We start from the raw sequence: 18,163 nt of genomic DNA on the forward strand, positions 1-18,163 counted from the left end.
GCAGGTCCTCCCCTGGAGGCTAATCTTCTACAGAACACAGAACAGAGTACTAATAGGGTGGAGGCCCACTGTGTGGTTGCATCCTAAATGGCACCAAAAGTAGTGTACTATATAAGGAATAGGGTGCCATTTGGGAGGCAGCCTTTGTGTAAACACAGCAGAGTGCTGTGCTCTCACTCACTCAATTATCAGAAACAACACCACTACTGAGCTGTATAACCACCGACCAATGTACAGGAAATCTCTCAAATGCTTCTCTCAATAGGTAGTCAATTAATATTTAATGAACTGCATGGAAAAGTCAGAACTGCCAGATTTCCATCTACAGTTGTTCGTTTAATAGTCATCCCACATCAGACAACTCTAAAACAATGTGCAAGGACAGGACAATTATGTGAGGCAGGACAAAAAAGAACAAAGAGGGAAATAGAAGTGCTAATTCATTTGGATGCATTTGTTTGAAAGATGGGCCTGCCAACACTGGCTCTGCAGCCCTGTGAATTAAGCAGCCCATCCCAGCCCGCTTTGCTGTGCTGTGATGTGTCCTGGCTGCTCCTGCTTCCTCTCCATCTCCATCCACACAATGCTAGTTCTGCCTGTTAGGATGATTTGCCACTTCATTACTAATTGATAATCACCTGAGAGAAAAGCTCATTAGGCTGCGAGTGCTGAATTCTGCCTCCCATAATGACTATAGTGACATTGTTAGACACAAAGTGCAGAAAAAGAAGCCAATGAAAATGAAGCTGGCTTTGAGTTGTGGCTCATCTATGTCACAGAGAATAGGCAAGTATTCAGTCCATAAGCGGCGCCTGTCTGGGAGAGAGCATTCAGGAGATATTCAGGGACAGGACTGTCTGAGAAACGAGGACTGCTTTGGGAGAAGTACGAGGCATTATACTTAACTTGAAACGATCACGCAGTTCAAAGTGTCGAGTCAGCGAATACTCAAGTTAATCTCAATCATCCTTGGAGTTAGTACTAGGAAAAGGCTAAATCTCCAAATCAGATGTGACTGGGCAGCACGGAGCCTCCCAATTAGTCCCTGACAAGACATAACCCACCTATCAGCTATGAGCATCAATAACACCAGGAGTTAGGTAGCTAAGCTACAGTACATCTCCAATCAGATGTGACTGGGCAGCACGGAGCCTCCCAATTCGCCCCTGACAATGCAGAGCCCACCTATCAGCCCTAAGTATCAATAAGACTAGTAGTTAGGGGGCTAAGTTACTCTAATCAGACATGACTGAAGAGACATCCCCCATTATGCACTACTTAACTTTACAAAACTCTGGGCTCCTCCTGCTGCCCTGGTACCTTTTCCACCCCACTGCAGCAGCCTGCTGCTGGAATAATATTCTGTAATTGTTATTGACATATTGTGGGTAGGAGACAGTGAGAGAGAGAGAGTACCATTCCCCCTCCCCACTCCAAAATGAACAGCCCGAAAACAGGCTCGTCGAGTCAGTGTACTTAGTGACACCGAGCCTCTGCACTGTGGCTCTCTCTGGCTGGCATAGGAGCAGCCAGAACAATAGGAGCATCCTATTTAACATCAGTCAAAGGATATTGGTTCTCCCTAGCTCTAGCGTCATACTAAATAGTGTAATAAATGCCATGAAGTGTACAAATGAATGATTCCACATACTGACCCTATATCTTGACATTTCTGGTGTTATCGCAAGATGGAGGGTTTCTCAAATGCCTCTAATAGTCACAAGAATTCAGCTGATACGCATATTCTATTACACGAGCAAAACAAAACTGAGAAGTTAATTTGTGTCTTGTATTTTCCCTATGCCCAATAATTCCAAGGCTTTAACCCCCAGTACTGCACATACATATTTCTTCATACTGGATGCACAATAGACAGGGTCCTATTTTCTTACATAACACCTTGTCATGACTTTTTACTGTGTAATTCCATATAACTATGTTACTACACACACACACTTTCATATAGAAATGTTACTACACACACACACACTTTCATATATAAATGTTGCTACACACACACACTTTCATATATAAATGTTACTACACACACACACACTTTCATATATAAATGTTGCTACACACACACTTTCATATATAAATGTTACTACACACACACACACACACACACTTTCATATAGAAATGTTACTACACACACACTTCCATATGTAAATGTTACTACACACAGAGACTACGGTAACTAACAATCCTGTCTGTTAATGAGTGGGAGTGAGGGGAGGAGGCAGTGGGCTGCATGGTAGTCTGTGCTACATGATAGAGAGAGAGAGAGAGAGCGAGTGAGTGAGTGAGTGAGTGAGTGGTGAGTGAGTGAGTGAGTGAGTGAGTGAGTGAGTGAGAGAGAGTGCGAGAAAGAGAGAGAGAGAAAGCGAGAAATAGAAAGAGAGAGAGAGAAAGCGAGAGAGAGTCAGAGAGAGGGAGAGAAAGAGAGCGAGAGAGAGAGATACTGCCAGGTTATCTGGTCTGACTCAGGCCTCCCCTGTTCTGTTCTGTACCTTTCATCTCTCCCATGTCCAAGGTCTTGCCCAGCTGTTCCAGGAGGTCAGCGCGAGCCGCGTTTTTCTTGTGCTTCTTGCCATCGTAGTGCTGCTGCGCCATGCCCGGGTTGTTGAACCAGGCGTTGCATAGCTGGCAGTAGCGGTCTGAGTCCCTGCGCTGCCGAGGAGAGGTCACTGGGGTCGTTTCCAGGGAACATTTCACCGGACTGGGCGGCACCTCTGATTGGACAGAAAACAGGGAACACAGACAGGGGAGTTTATATCAACATTGCTCAGCTGTTTGACAACTCTCTCTAGACCAAAACATAGACAGGTGGTTAATTTTTTTATCCATCAGCTATAAAAAGGGCTGATTTACTCAACTTAAGGAAGAAAATAAGAAGCTTGGTAAAGGAAAAAGCTTTGTTGCCGAGTGACAAAAAGAGCAAAATGGGAGGCAAGAAATGTGCGCTGATCACTTTGGCTCTGGCAAGCCTGAAGAATAAATCCTAAATCATACTTGGCAATCGGAAAAAAGACCCTGCTCTACTTACTGCTGCCTACTTGTGTGCAATGTGTCTTCATGCATGGATGCCACCATTAACCCCGAACAAACATCCGATTGTGCAGCGCTGCATTTTTTAAAATGTGATTTCGCTATCAAGATAATCAGTTTTAACACTCGGGCTTTACAGAGGTCCCGTTAGAAGGCATCAGATCCCATTACAGACCACTGAGGCAATGTGAGGCAGTCATCATCTCCAAGTGGCAACTCCTGTGAGCGTCATGGCACGACAGAGTTGCAGTGTAGAAACACAAACGTCAGCACCATGTTCTTCAGCCATGTTGATTATAAGGACAGGCTACAGCATAGTGATTTATGCTCATCTTTATGTCAGAACTTTTACTGTGAAGGGATGGAATTGAAAGATTTTGGGCACTGGCCAGCCGGGCTAGAAGACCACAATTTACACTAGCCCGGGTGACATTCTACTAGCCAAGGGTATTTTCTCCTGAAGTGTGTATGATACACTGCATTATGGAAAGGGTATCAAAAGGGGTAGCGTTTCAAACAGTATGGAATATTCGTTTAAAAAATAAGTACTCAAAGACCACTTTGATAAAGAACCTACTGCCTAAATATAGTAGCAGGAAGTAAAAAACTGAAGCACTGGAAACAATGGAAAAGGTAGTGTAGGAAATAGCTTTTGATCTGGAGTGGCTACAAGCACACTGTTATATTTCTTGCCGTTTTGTCACTTATAGCACTCAAAGGCATGTAAAAGTTGATAACAAAGCCCTTGGTTTAGACAGCATCTAATTCAGGCAATTAACTGCTGTAACAGAAAAGAGGATGTCAGAATGTGAAACTGGGAATTAAGTGGCTGTAGGAGTTGGAAATATGTGCGGGATGATGATGTCAATAGGGCCAGGGAACAAAGAGGAAGCAGAAATGTATTAATTTCAAGAAGACAGATAATTTTCATTAACATGGCAAAGCATTTTCCCTCTTTTACTTCTCGTCTCTAATTGTGTCTTTCAGCTTCTTTCCACATAATCTAACAGAAGTCCTTCGAAGCAACATAATTAATGAGTTTCACTTCCACAAGCTACCAGCTTAATGCGCTGTGTAATTTTCATTGGCAAACATGAGGCAATACATCTAATTTGCATTATGCGTGCGTGTGGTGCAATATTATATATTTAAACAACCTGGACTTAGGGGTAGATGTAACAACATAGTAAATGTAAATCAGGGACACTCCAATTAGTATGATATGTTACATTTTGTATGGTATGTATTCATTTGTGGATGTCATCCATTTCGTATGATATGTTACGAATTACATTTCGTATGATATGTTACGCATTGCAATTTGTACAATATGTTACGAATTTGCAAAACGTATGATATGTTACGAATTCCAATTTGTTGTGTCTAATGTTGGCTAGGTGGCTAACGTTAGCTAGGCTAGAGGTTAGGGTTAGGGGTTAAGGTTAAGTTTGGGGTTAAGGTTAGGAGTTACATTAAAGGATTAAGGTTAGGGTTAGGAGAAGGGTTAGCTAACATGTTAAGTAGTTGCAAAGTAGCTAAAAAGTAGTAAGTAGTTATGAAGTTGCTAATTAACTAAAATGACACAGGTCAAACGTTTTCTGTAAGTCTTCACAAGGTTTTCACACACTGTTGCTGGTATTTTGGCCCATTCCTCCATGCAGATCTCCTCTAGAGCAGTGATGTTTTGGGGCTGTCGCTGGGCAACACGGACTTTCAACTCCCTCCAAAGATTTTCTATGGGGTTGAGATCTGGAGACTGGCTAGGCCACTCCAGGTCCTTGAAATGCTTCTTACGAAGCCACTCCTTCGTTGCCCGGGCGGTGTGTTTGGGATCATTGTCATGCTGAAAGACCCAGCCACGTTTCATCTTCAATGCCCTTGCTGATGGAAGGAGGTTTTCACTCAAAATCTCACGATACATAGCCCCATTCATTCTTTCCTTTACACGGATCAGTCGTCCTGGTCCCTTTGCAGAAAAACAGCTCTTCTATTGTGGTTTCATCTGACCATATGACATTCTCCCAATCCTCTTCTGGATCGTCCAAATGCACTCTAGCAAACTTCAGACGGGCCTGGACATGTACTGGCTTAAGCAGGGGGACACGTCTTGCACTGCAGGATTTGAGTCCCTGGCGGCGTAGTGTGTTACTGATGGTAGGCTTTGTTACTTTGGTCCCAGCTCTCTGCAGGTCATTCACTAGGTACCCCCGTGTGGTTCTGGGATTTTTGCTCACCGTTCTTGTGATCATTTTGACCCCACAGGGTGAGATCTTGCGTGGAGCCCCAGATCAAGGGAGATTATCAGTGGTCTTGTATGTCTTCCATTTTCTAATAATTGCTCCCACAGTTGATTTCTTCAAACCAAGCTGCTTACCTTGCACAATTGGTGGCTGACTAAATACTTTTTTTCCCCACTGTAAGTATTCAGACCCTTTGCTATGAGACTCGAAATTGAGTTCAGGTGCATCCTGTTTCTATTGATCATCCTTGAGATGTTTCTACAACTTGATTGAGTCCACCTGTGGCTAATTCAATTGATTGGACATGATTTGGAAAGGCACACACCTGTCTATACGAGGTCCCACAGTTGACAGTGCATGTCAGAGCAAAAACCAAGCCATGAGGTCGAAGGAATTGTCAGTAGAGCTCCGAGACAGGATTGTGTCGAGGCACAGATCTAGGGAAGGGTACCAAAACATTGATGCAGCGTAGAAGGTCCCTAAGAACACAGTGGCCTCCAACATTCTTAAATGGAAGAAGTTTGGAACCACCAAGACTCTTCCTAGAGCTGGCCACCCGTCCAAACTGAGCAATCGGGGGAGAAGGGCCTTGGTCAGGGAGGTGACCAAGAACCCGATGGTCACTCTGACAGAGCTCCAGAGTTCCTCGTGATGATGGGACAACAATCCAGAAGGACAACCATCTCCGCAGCACTCCACCAATCAGGCCTTTAAGGTAGAGTGGCCAGATGGAAGCCACTCCTCAGAGACCTGAAAATGGCTGCGCAGCGACGCTCCCCATCCAACCTGACAGAGCTTGAGAGGATCTGCTGCAGAGAAGAATGGGAGAAACTCCCCAAATACAGGTGTGCAAGCTTGTAGCGTCATACCCAAGAAGACTCAAGGCTGTAATCGCTGCCAAAGGTGCTTCAACAAAGTACTGAGTAAAGGGTCTGAATACTTATGTAAATATGATTTTTCATTTTATTTTTGTATAAATCTTTCTAAAAACCTGTTTTTGCTTTGTCATTATGGGGTATTGTGTGTAGATTGATGAGGGGAAAAAACAACTGAATCCATTTAAGAATAAGGTTGTAACGTAACAAAATGTGGAAAAGTCAAGGGGTCTGAATACTTTCCGAATGCACTGTAAGACCAGTGCTATATGATATATTTGTAGAATTGTGATAGCCTTTCAGTAGAGATGTCATCAACATCTAGCTAAGAATTTACAATCAAACTCTGTTACCATGGTATAATCATCATGCTGGTATTTTTTGCTTGTGGTTATCACCATTTGTCCTTTCGACCATTTCCTGAATAATTGAGAAAGGGCAGCCCTTCATGTCCTTCACAACTGTGACTGTGACATTTACAGTACCACTAGGCTACCAACCAAAAACTCTCAGATCCCCAAGGCACATTTCATAAAAGCTAATTATTGTCATTAGACTCTTCACGTCGGTTTTAAGTTCAAGTAGCAGGTGTAAAAGAGAGATTAATCGCACGGCTCCCATGACACTGTAGGTCAACATAGCCAGCCTGTCCTCTTAACAACACAGATATCTTCTGAGATTGGCATTTTGGTCAAATGCCATTTTAGAAGGAAAGAATAACTGCCAAAATGTGGCAGTTTTTTGTGACAGGAGCCTGTAACTCTTGGGATATACAGTGGATTCGGAAAGTATTCAGACCCCTTGACTTTTTCCACATTTTGTTATGTTACAGCCTTATTATAAAATTTATAAAATTATTTATTTTTTATCATCAATCTACACACAATACCCCATAATGACAAAGCGAAAACAGGTTTTTAGAAATGTTTGCAAATGTATTAAAAATAAAAAACGGAAATACCTTATTTACATAAGTACTCAGACCCTTTGATATGAGACTCGAAACTGAGCTCAGGTGCATCCTGTTTCCATTGATCATCGTTGAAATGTTTCTACAACATGATTGGCCGCCCGGCCAAACTGAGCAATCGGGGGAGAAGGGCCTTAGTCAGGGAGGTGACCAAGAACCCGATGGTCACCCTGACAGAGCTCCAGAGTTCCTCTGTGGAGATGGGAGAACCTTCCAGAAGGACACCAATCTCTGCAGCAAACTACCAATCAGGCCATTATGGTAGAGTGGCCAGACAGAAGCCAGACTGAATGCCAAGCGTCACGTCTGGAGGAAACCTGGCACCATCCCTACTGTGAAGCATGGTGGTGGCATCATCATGCTGTGGGGATATTTTTCAGCGACAGAGACTCGGTGACTAGTCAGGATTGAGGGAAAGATGAACGAAGCAAAGTACAGAGAGATCCTTGATGGAAACCTGCTCCAGAACGCTCAGGACCTCAGACTGGGGTGAAGGTTCACCTTCCAACAGGACAACGACCCTAAGCACACAGCCAAGACAACGCAGGAGTGGCTTCGGGACAAGTCTCTGAATGTCCTTGAGTGGCCCAGCCAGAGCCTGGACTTGAACCCGAGGGAACATCTCTGGAGAGACCTGAACATAGCTGTGCAGCGATGCTCCCCATCCAACCTGACAGAGCTTGAGAGGATCTGCAGAGAAGAATGGGAGAAATTCCCCAAATACAGGTATGCCAAGTTTGTAGCATCATACCCAAGAAGACTTGAGGCTGTAATCACTGCCAAAGGTGCTTCAACAAAGTACTGAGTAAAGGGTCTGAATACTTATGTAAATGTAATACATTTCTAAAAAGCTGTTTTTGCTTTGGAGTATTGTGTGTAGATTGATGAGGGAAATAAACAATTTAATCAATTTTAGAATAAGGCTGTAACGTAACAAAAAGGGGTCTGAATCCTTTCCGAATGCACTGTATGTTGCCTAGCACCTAACATGGATGTGCTAATCAGTTGAACCATCAAATGGACATCCTGGGCAGAGGCGCCGAGTGGTTTTGACTGTGTCTGCTTGTTGTTACACCACAGATATTAACCTTCCCTAGCAGCAGTGACATATTACAGTATCGATTGGGCTGCTCTGAGGTTTATGGAAAACATCCATCAAATTCAGGCTCAGGGAAAAGATTGTAATTTTTGGAGTTTTTTTATTTTTTATTTTTAAATCTAGGACAGTGGTTCTTTATAGCCTCTGATCATTTTAAAGGTAGATCGATGTCTGCTACTGCATTGAAAGATAATATACTGTAAGCAGTCTGCACTCTGTAGTATACAACTATCATGTACTCTATCGTGAAGGGAAAATCATTCACAAGAGATATTAGTCAGTGAATAAATAGGTAACTGTATTGTATAGGTTAGCATTTACCATTGCTGTCTTAGCTAGTAGTGATGTACTGTAAAAAGGCTGCTTGTTCATTCCAGTCCTGACTAGACTAAGAGGAAAACACTGAAAGCTAATAAACTTTTAATAGGAATATTTATTTATCCTTCATAAATACTGTAACTCTAGCACAACTTCATATGCAATTCATGCTTACTGTACAAATAAGCAATTTAGCTATCCACTGTGGCAAGAGGACCCCACCAAAGGATGCATCCTAAATTGCACCCTATTCCCTGTATAGTGCACTCCTTTTGACCAGGGCCCAGCTCTGGCCAAAAGTAATGTGCTATATAGGGAATATGGTACCATTTGGGACGCAAACAAAGTCTCCACCATTACTCATCATCACAGTAATTTCACTTAAAGCTGCTCTCTGTGGCCCACTGTAATCACAGGCAGCAGAACGCAGTCCTAATGACCCAGATCGCTGTGTTCCTGAAAATACACTTCTGAGCCTTATTACTTACTCTTAATAATCACCAGCCCTGCGCCATCCATCCAACCCATTCATTACAATAGCAGCCGCCTTATAGACAGGTTAGCTGACAATGTCACGAAAAAACGATCTGCATGCTTCATTTTGGGCAGAAGGCAGTGTGTTGTTGTGATTCTGTCATTTGTTAAATCCACTTTAAATCAGTGTAGATGAAAGGGAGGAGACAGGTTAAAGAAGGATTTTTAAACCTTGAGACAATTGAGACATGGATTGTGTATGTGTGCCCCGATGAATTGAGTCTGTTCCAAGGGCAAAAGGGGTGCAACTCAATATTAGGAAGGTGTTCCTAATGTTTTGTACACTGTGTAGTTCACGTTGTAACAATCTAAGCCAACCCTGTCTGTTTTGCGCCATAGTTGTGTACGTGTCAGTTTTGTTGCTAAACAACCAACCCGTCTATTTATACCTAAAGTCTTTATCCTCAACAGGGGTAGCCCCAGTCCCAATCATAACATATTTTATTATTTTTTATTATTTTTTGGGGGGGGGGATGGATCAGCTTAATATTGCAGATAGATTGTATCTTCTATCAATGTAATTGTCTGCATCACTTCCAATCCCCCATGTTTTTTTAAAAATATATATACTCCCCTTTATTACTTTTCAACCCCACCATCCTTTCCCTACTTGGAGTAAATTAGTGAACAACAATGCCCAGGCCTCTACTTCCGGTCTATACTTACTATCTACACCTTATGGACAGAGTTCATTTTACAATAATGATATTATATATACAGTGGGGAGAACAAGTATTTGATACACTGCCGATTTTGCAGGTTTTCCTACTTACAAAGCATGTAGAGGTCTGTAATTTGTATCATAGGTACACTTCAACTGTGAGAGACAGAATCTAAAACAAAAATCCAGAAAATCACATTGTATGATTTTTAAGTAATTCATTTGCATTTTATTGCATGACATAAGTATTTGATCACCTACCAACCAGTAAGAATTCCGGCTCTCACAGACCTGTTAGTTTTTCTTTAAGAAGCCCTCCTGTTCTCCACTCATTACCTGTATTAACTGCACCTGTTTGAACTCGTTACCTGTATAAAAGACACCTGTCCACACACTCAATCAAACAGACTCCAACCTCTCCACAATGGCCAAGACCAGAGAGCTGTGTAAGGACATCAGGGATAAAATTGTAGACCTGCACAAGGCTGGGATGGGCTACAGGACAATAGGCAAGCAGCTTGGTGAGAAGGCAACAACTGTTGGCGCAATTATTAGAAAATGGAAGAAGTTCAAGATGACGGTCAATCACCCTCGGTCTGGGGCTCCATGCAAAATCTCACCTCGTGGGGCATCAATGATCATGAGGAAGGTGAGGGATCAGCCCAGAACTACACGGCAGGACCTGGTCAATGACCTGAAGAGAGCTGGGACCACAGTCTCAAAGAAAACCATTAGTAACACACTACGCCATCATGGATTAAAATCCTGCAGCGCACGCAAGGTCCCCCTGCTCAAGCCAGCGCATGTCCAGGCCCGTCTGAAGTTTGCCAATGACCATCTGGATGATCCAGAGGAGGAATGAGAGAAGGTCATGTGGTCTGATGAGACAAAAATAGAGCTTTTTGGTCTAAACTCCACTCGCTGTGTTTGGAGGAAGAAGAAGGATGAGTACAACCCCAAGAACACCATCCCAACCGTGAAGCATGGAGGTGAAAACATCATTCTTTGGGGATGCTTTTCTGCAAAGGGGACAGGACGACTTCACCGTATTGAGGGGAGGCTGGATGGGGCCATGTATCGCGAGATCTTGGCCAACAACCTCCTTCCCTCAGTAAGAGCATTGAAGATGGGTCGTGGCTGGGTCTTCCAGCATGACAACGACCCGAAACACACAGCCAGGGCAACTAAGGAGTGGCTCCGTAAGAAGCATCTCAAGGTCCTGGAGTGGCCTAGCCAGTCTCCAGACCTGAACCCAATAGAACATCTTTGGAGGGAGCTGAAAGTCCGTGTTGCCCAGCGACAGCCCCGAAACCTGAAGGATCTGGAGAAGGTCTGTATGAAGGAGTGGGCCAAAATCCCTGCTGCAGTGTGTGCAAACCTTGTCAAGACCTACAGGAAATGTATGATATCTGTAATTGCAAACAAAGGTTTCTGTACCAAATATTAAGTTCTGCTTTTCTGATGTATTAAATACTTATGTCATGCAATAAAATGCAAATTAATTACTTAAAAATCATACAATGTGATTTTCTGGATTTTCTGGATTTTCCGTCTCTCACAATTGAAGTGTACCTATGATAAAAATGATAGACCTCTACATGCTTTGTAAGTAGGAAAACCTGCAAAATCGGCAGCGTATCAAATACTTGTTCTCCCCACTGTATATATTATTTTTTATTTTTTTGCTCCTGAACTACTTCTACTCTCAACCTCTCCGATCATTTTCATGATGTCCATCCGGTTTGCTTCTATATGCCATATCTTTCTAACTGTGCTCTTTCCCAAAAGCTCCCAACATACAACCTATATACTTATTATGGACACAGTATGCTTACATTATTAGCTATCTTTGTTATTATTTGTTGTTATTTGTTATTAGTCCCATCCTTCAACTCTATTCAATACCTCCCATCTATCTCTTAACACCATCCATATAGGATTTCTATTTGCCATATATATTTCAACTGTACTGTGATGTTTTACAAAAGTTCTGAACCTTTCTATTCTCATTGCTTCTACAGATTGTGAATTAAAAATAAACATTTTTGCTAAAAGTATTATTATATTATTGATTGATTGACTATGACTTTTCAGATCACCCAGTAATGCTATCTGCAAGGTTAGCTCCAGGTAAATATTGCAATCCTTTAGCCATTCCTGGACCTGTCCAAAAACAAGCTACAAATGGACAGAACCAAAACAAATGATCTAACGATTCTGTCTCTTCACAGCAAAATCTGCAGAGCTGGGAAGATTGTATCCCCCATATAAATAACATTCTATTGGTAGCAAGAATTTTATATAATAATTTAAATAGAAAGATTCTAATTTTTGAATCCGGTGTCGTTTTGCGTATCAATTCATAAACACTATGCCATGGGATCGGTACGTCAAAGATCTCTTCCCAACTATTTTGCAATCTATATGGGACGGCTGTCAATCCTTTGGTCCTTAAGTGAAACTGATATACTTTTTTATTTATCACAGTTTTCCTTAACCAATTATGTTCTTTAATGCAAGGCCGACAGACAAGTTCCTTACTTTCTCCCCCTTCCACTTTCCTCTTCCACTTTTGCGGTAAGGCTGCAATTATTTGGTTGTAATTTTGGGTAGAGCAGACATTTCCATATGTTTTTGTTAGCTGCATGTGCGACATAACTCCACCAGTCCTACCGATGATATCATTTACGAAGATTATACCTTTTTTAAACATTCTGTCAAAAAATTAAGTTTTTTTGTCAATTAGTATATTTGAATTTAACCACAATATTTGTTGCATTATTGTTCTGTCGTTTCTGGAGGATTAAATTGAAATTGCAACCAACTTTCTATGACTTGTTTTAAAAATAGTGATATTTGGGAGATTATTTCCTTTTCAAATAACTGAAAGTGAGAGGTTGTAATCTGAATAAAGGGAAAAAGGCCTTTCTTGAACATTGGGTGAGACAATTTTACTAATTTGCTTGAGAACCAGTTCGGATTTAAGTATAACTTTTGTATGACTGAAGCTTTTAGTGATAGGTCTAATGCTTTAATATTTAATAATATCTGTCCTCCGAATTCATATTCATTATATAAATATGCCCTTTTAATTTTGTCTGGCTTGCCGTTCCAAATAAAATTGAATATTTTTTTCTCATATAATTTAAAATACTGTTCGCTAGGCGTAGGCAAGACCATAAGCAAATAGGTAAACTGGGATAATGCTAAAGAGTTAATCAGGGTGATTTTTCCACAAATTGACAGGTATTTTCCTTTCCATGGTAGTAAGATCTTATCTATTTCTGCTAACTTTCTATTAAAATGTATTGAAGTGAGATCATTTATTTCCTTTGGGATATGTATTCCGAGTATATTCACATCACCATCAGACCATTTTATTGGTAAACTACATGTTAATGTAAAAATTGTATTTTTTAGTGATCCAATATGTAATATAGTACATTTGTCATAATTTGGTTGTAATCCAGAGAGGTTAGAACATGTATCTAGATCCTCTATGAGGCTGTGGAGGGATTCTAGTTGTGGATTTAAAAGAAAACATGAATCATCAGCGTACAATGACACCTTTGTTTTTAAGCCCTGTATTTCTAATCCTCTGATATTATTATTGGATCTGATTTTAATAGCTAACATCTCGATGGCCACAATAAATAGATATGCCGATAGTGGACAACCTTGTTTCACTCCTCTTGACAGTTTAAAACTTTCTGAGAAATAGCAATTATTTACTATTTTACACCTAGGGTTACTATACATGATTTTGACCCATTTTATAAGAGATTCTCCAAAATTGAAATGCTCCAGGCATTTATATATAAACCCCAGTCGAACTTTATCAAATGCCTTTTTGAAGTCTGCTATGAATAGCAGGCCTGGTTTCCCATATTTTCCATAGTGTTCTATTGTTTCCAATACTTGCCTTATATTATCTCCAATGTATCTTCCATGTAAAAAACCTGTCTGATTAGAATGAATAATATCCGACAATACCTTTTTAATTCTATGCGCTATACATTTTGCTAGGATTTTTGCATCACAACACTGAAGTGTAAGGGGCCTCCAATTTTGTAAATGGACTGGATCTTTATATTTTCCACTTGTATCCTGTTTCAGTAATAATGAGATCAGACCTTCTTCTTGAGTGTCAGATACAGTGGGGAAAAAAAATATTTAGTCAGCCACCAATTGTGCAAGTTCTCCCACTTAAAAAGATGAGAGAGGCCTGTAATTTTCATCATAGGTACACGTCAACTATGACAGACAAATTGAGAAAAAAAATCCAGTAAATCACATTGTAGGATTTTTAATAAATTTATTTGCAAATTATGGTGGAAAATAAGTATTTGGTCACCTACAAACAAGCAAGATTTCTGGCTCTCACAGACCTGTAACTTCTTCTTTAAGAGGCTCCTCTGTCCTCCACTCTTTACCTGTATTAATGGCACCTGTTTGAACTTGTTATCAGTATAAAAGACACCTGTCCACAACCTCAAACAGTCACACTCCACACTCCACTATGGCCAAGACCAAAGAGCTGTCAAAGGACACCAGAAACAAAATTGTAGACCTGAACCAGGCTGGGAAGATTGAATAAGCAGCTTGGTTTGAAGAAATCAACTGTGGGAGCAATTATTAGGAAATGGAAGACATACAAGACCACTGATAATCTCCCTCGATCTGGGGCTCCACGCAAGATCTCACCCCGTGGGGTCAAAATGATCACAAGAACAGTGAGCAAAAATCCCAGAACCACACGGGGGGACCTAGTGAATGACCTGCAGAGAGCTGGGACCAAAGTAACAAAGCCTACCAATGATCCCAAACACACCGCCCGGGCAACAAAGGAGTGGCTTCGTAAGAAGCATTTCAAGGTCCTGGAGTGGCCTAGCCAGTCTCCAGATCTCAACCCCATAGAAAATCTTTGGAGGGAGTTGAAAGTCCGTGTTGCCCAGCGACAGCCCCAAAACATCACTGCTCTAGAGGAGCTCTGCATGGAGGAATGGGCCAAAATACCAGCAACAGTGTGTGAAAACCTTGTGAAGACTTACAGAAAACTTTGACCTGTGTCATTGCCAACAAAGGGTATATAACAAAGTATTGAGAAACTTTTGTTATTGACCAAATACTTATTTTCCACCATAATTTGCAAATAAATTCATGAAAAATCCTACAATGTGATTTTCTGGAATTTTTTTTCTCATTTTGTCTGTCATAGTTGACGTGTACCTATGATGAAAATTACAGGCCTCTCTCATCTTTTTAAGTGGGAGAACTTGCACAATTGGTGGCTGACTAAATACTTTTTTCCCCCACTGTAATCTACCATTTACATAGGAGTGGTTAAAACATGCTAATAACGGTCCTCTTAGTATATCAAAAAAGGTTTGGTATACCTCAACTGGTAAGCCATCCAACCCTGGAGTTTTCCCGGACTTAAAGTCTTTAATTGCATCCAGAAGTTCCTCCTCTGTAATTTCACCTTCACATGATTCTTTCTGTGTGGCTGTTAATTTGACATTATCAATAGGAAAAAAAATCTCTACAATTAGCTTCAGTTAGAGGAGATGGAGGCGACTGAAAAGAAAACATATGCTTAAAGTACTTTGTTTCTTCCTTCAAAATATCATTTGGTGAATTATGGGTGACTCCGTCAATTGTAACCAGTTTCATTAAGTTCTTTTTGGTAGCATTCCTATGTTGAAGATTAAAAAAGAATTTTGTGCATTTTCCCCCATATTCCATCCAGTTTGCTTTATTTTTATAATATATTACACTTGATCTTTCTTGAATAAGTTTCTCCATTTCTTTTTGTTTTTCCTCTAATTTATTCTGAGCCTCTATGTTACAGTTTTTATTGCCATCTATCTGTTCTGTTAGACTTTCTATTTCCTTTCTTAGTATAAACTCTTTTGACCTAAATTGCTTTTGTTTTCGAGATGAGTACTGAATTGCATGGCCTCTAAAGGCACATTTAAAGGTGTCCCATACAATAAGGGGATTCGCTGTACCTATGTTATGTTGGAAAAAGTCAGTTATAAATTCCTTTGTTCTAATTATAAATAAATTATCATCCAATAGGCTTTGATTAAATTTCCAATATCCTCGCCCACGTGGAAATTCAGTAAGAGTAATGTATATGCCTATTATATGATGGTCCGACCGTATTCTGTCCCCTATCAACACTTTTTTTTACTTTTGGTGCCAACGAGAATGAGATAAGAAAGAAGTCAAGACGACTAGCTTGATTCAGTCTCCGCCATGTATATCTCACTAGATCAGTATATTTAAGCCTCCATATATCTACTAGTTCTAATGTATCCATGACATTCACAATTTCCTTAAGAGCATGTGGGTGATTGTTTGTGGTGTGATTTCCTTTACGGTCCATTGAGCTATTTAAAACAGTATTATAATCCCCCACCATAATAATATTGTCTTGAGTTGCTTGCAGGCTTGATAATGTATTATATATATTGTCAAAGAATTGTGGATCATCATTATTTGGTCCGTAAAGGTTAATGAGCCATATCTGTTTATGGTCCAATAACATATTTAAAATAATCCATCTACCTTGCGTATCTATTTGGACAATTTGCACATTCGGATCGAAATTACTATTAATTAATATCATCACCCCTTTTGAATTTCTTTGCCCATGTGAGAAGTATATCCCCCCCATTCTTTTTTCCACGCTACTTCATCTCGAATTGTTGAATGAGTTTCCTGTATACAATAGATATTATATTCCTTCTCTTTGAGCCATGTAAATATTGTTCTTCTTTTGTTATTATCAGCTAAGCCATTACAATTATAACTGGCTATACTTATTTCACCATACACCATAATGAGATACAAGTTTCAAGTCTATTTATCATTATATATGTTTGTAAATTTACCAATAAAAAATAGCGTAATGATTGAGTGTCCATGTAGCTGTACCGTGATATTTGCATTGCTACGGAGTAACCCTTCAATTGTTCTCCACTAATTCCCCGCTAAAGCCCCTCCCCATCCCAAGTTGAGCCGTCATCCCAGTGATCAGCATCCCACCCACGTCCCTCCGGATCCCTAAGGCCCCGAGAGGCCAGGACCCATCCATCGAAAACAGCACACAGTGCCACCCACAAAATAGAAGCAGATTAACCACCAAAAGCATTTCCAATGCTTTCACCTCTATATATATATCTATATAACTATTTTTTTTAAATTATGCATATCCTATATTCCATCATTATCAATTAATATGCGTAATAATGTCGGCAGTTCACGCGTAGGATTCTAACATATAACCCGGATTGCCATTGTATTACATTTAATTAATTGACAAGCAATTATTATCCTAGCAAATAATTCCTGTGGTCCATCCCATACCCCCCCTCCCCTCCAACATCCCCACCCCCCCACAACAGATGCCAGACAAGCACACATGCACATACTCACATACTCCAACACACTCAACCCCCCTCCTCCACAATCCACCATAAAATCAGATACTCAACGGCTGTTATATCCCAGAGCCCAACTCTAGAAATAACTTGATGTACGAGTGCACTTACAGTTAAAGCTGATTGAGAAAGCATGCAGATTGAGCAGAAATTGATAACAATGTGAGATTTGATTAATCTACTTAATCTATGTCAAGTCCTAGGTGATGGAGATCAGATCCACCCTCTTCACCTGAGACACAAACACTCTGATCCCCTGTTGTAACCATTTTCCCAAGCATCTCCATGCGGTCAGACCTTTGATTATTTTGTGCCACCTGGGCCACAATGATAAACCCCCTCTCTGATTGTCCGAGTGTGACCCCCCTCCCCATGGGTTACTGCAGCCAGTGTTGCCAGCACTGCCACTACCTGGGTGGGCGTACCCCACCGGAATCCCCACCGGCTAGGTAAAAGGTCGTCAAGGTTCTCATTAGCAGCTTTGAGAATTTCCTTGTATATTATGCTCTCCCATCAGGGGGCTCTGGCTTTGTAGGACCAACCCTGCCAGGCAGGCTCAGAATCTTGAGGGGGCGGTGCTGCTCAAGTAGGTCTCTGACCGCATTTATTTCTCTGTTTAGGCTGCATATTCACAGCAGGTCCATAAAAGAGATGGAAACTTCTCTTTGGTGTATGGGTCGCTCAGGTGGGTGTCCAGGTTATAGGGTTAGGGATCTTTCCATCATGATAGGACAATGAAAAATTAGATTAGATGTATACTATATTTAAAAATGTATATCCCTCATCTACACAACATTGAAAGCTCTCTCTCACTACCCCTGCTCATAGACCCCCGGTCGGCTCTGGGATATGCAATCATTTCCCCTCTCACTCACTTAACGCCGCACCTTTTCAAACACAAAAATGCACACCACATGGTTGACTGCGGAAGAAATGGGCCGAGCGTGCAAACGCACCCGCATCCACATC

The 18,163-nt window shown here is 41.0% G+C and overlaps 1 protein-coding gene across 1 annotated transcript in view; it reads right to left on the minus strand.

The window, feature by feature from the left end:
- Positions 1-18,163, minus strand: part of LOC121530672 (zinc finger matrin-type protein 4) — a 167,755-nt gene that overhangs the window by 38,458 nt on the left and 111,134 nt on the right. The window contains exon 5 of the mRNA XM_041835811.2: positions 2,512-2,733. Coding sequence (XP_041691745.1) covers positions 2,512-2,733 — 222 coding nt within the window. The remainder of the gene's footprint in view (positions 1-2,511; positions 2,734-18,163) is intronic.

Source organism: Coregonus clupeaformis, chromosome 18 (assembly GCF_020615455.1).
Source record: "Coregonus clupeaformis isolate EN_2021a chromosome 18, ASM2061545v1, whole genome shotgun sequence".
Classification (NCBI taxonomy): domain Eukaryota; kingdom Metazoa; phylum Chordata; class Actinopteri; order Salmoniformes; family Salmonidae; genus Coregonus; species Coregonus clupeaformis.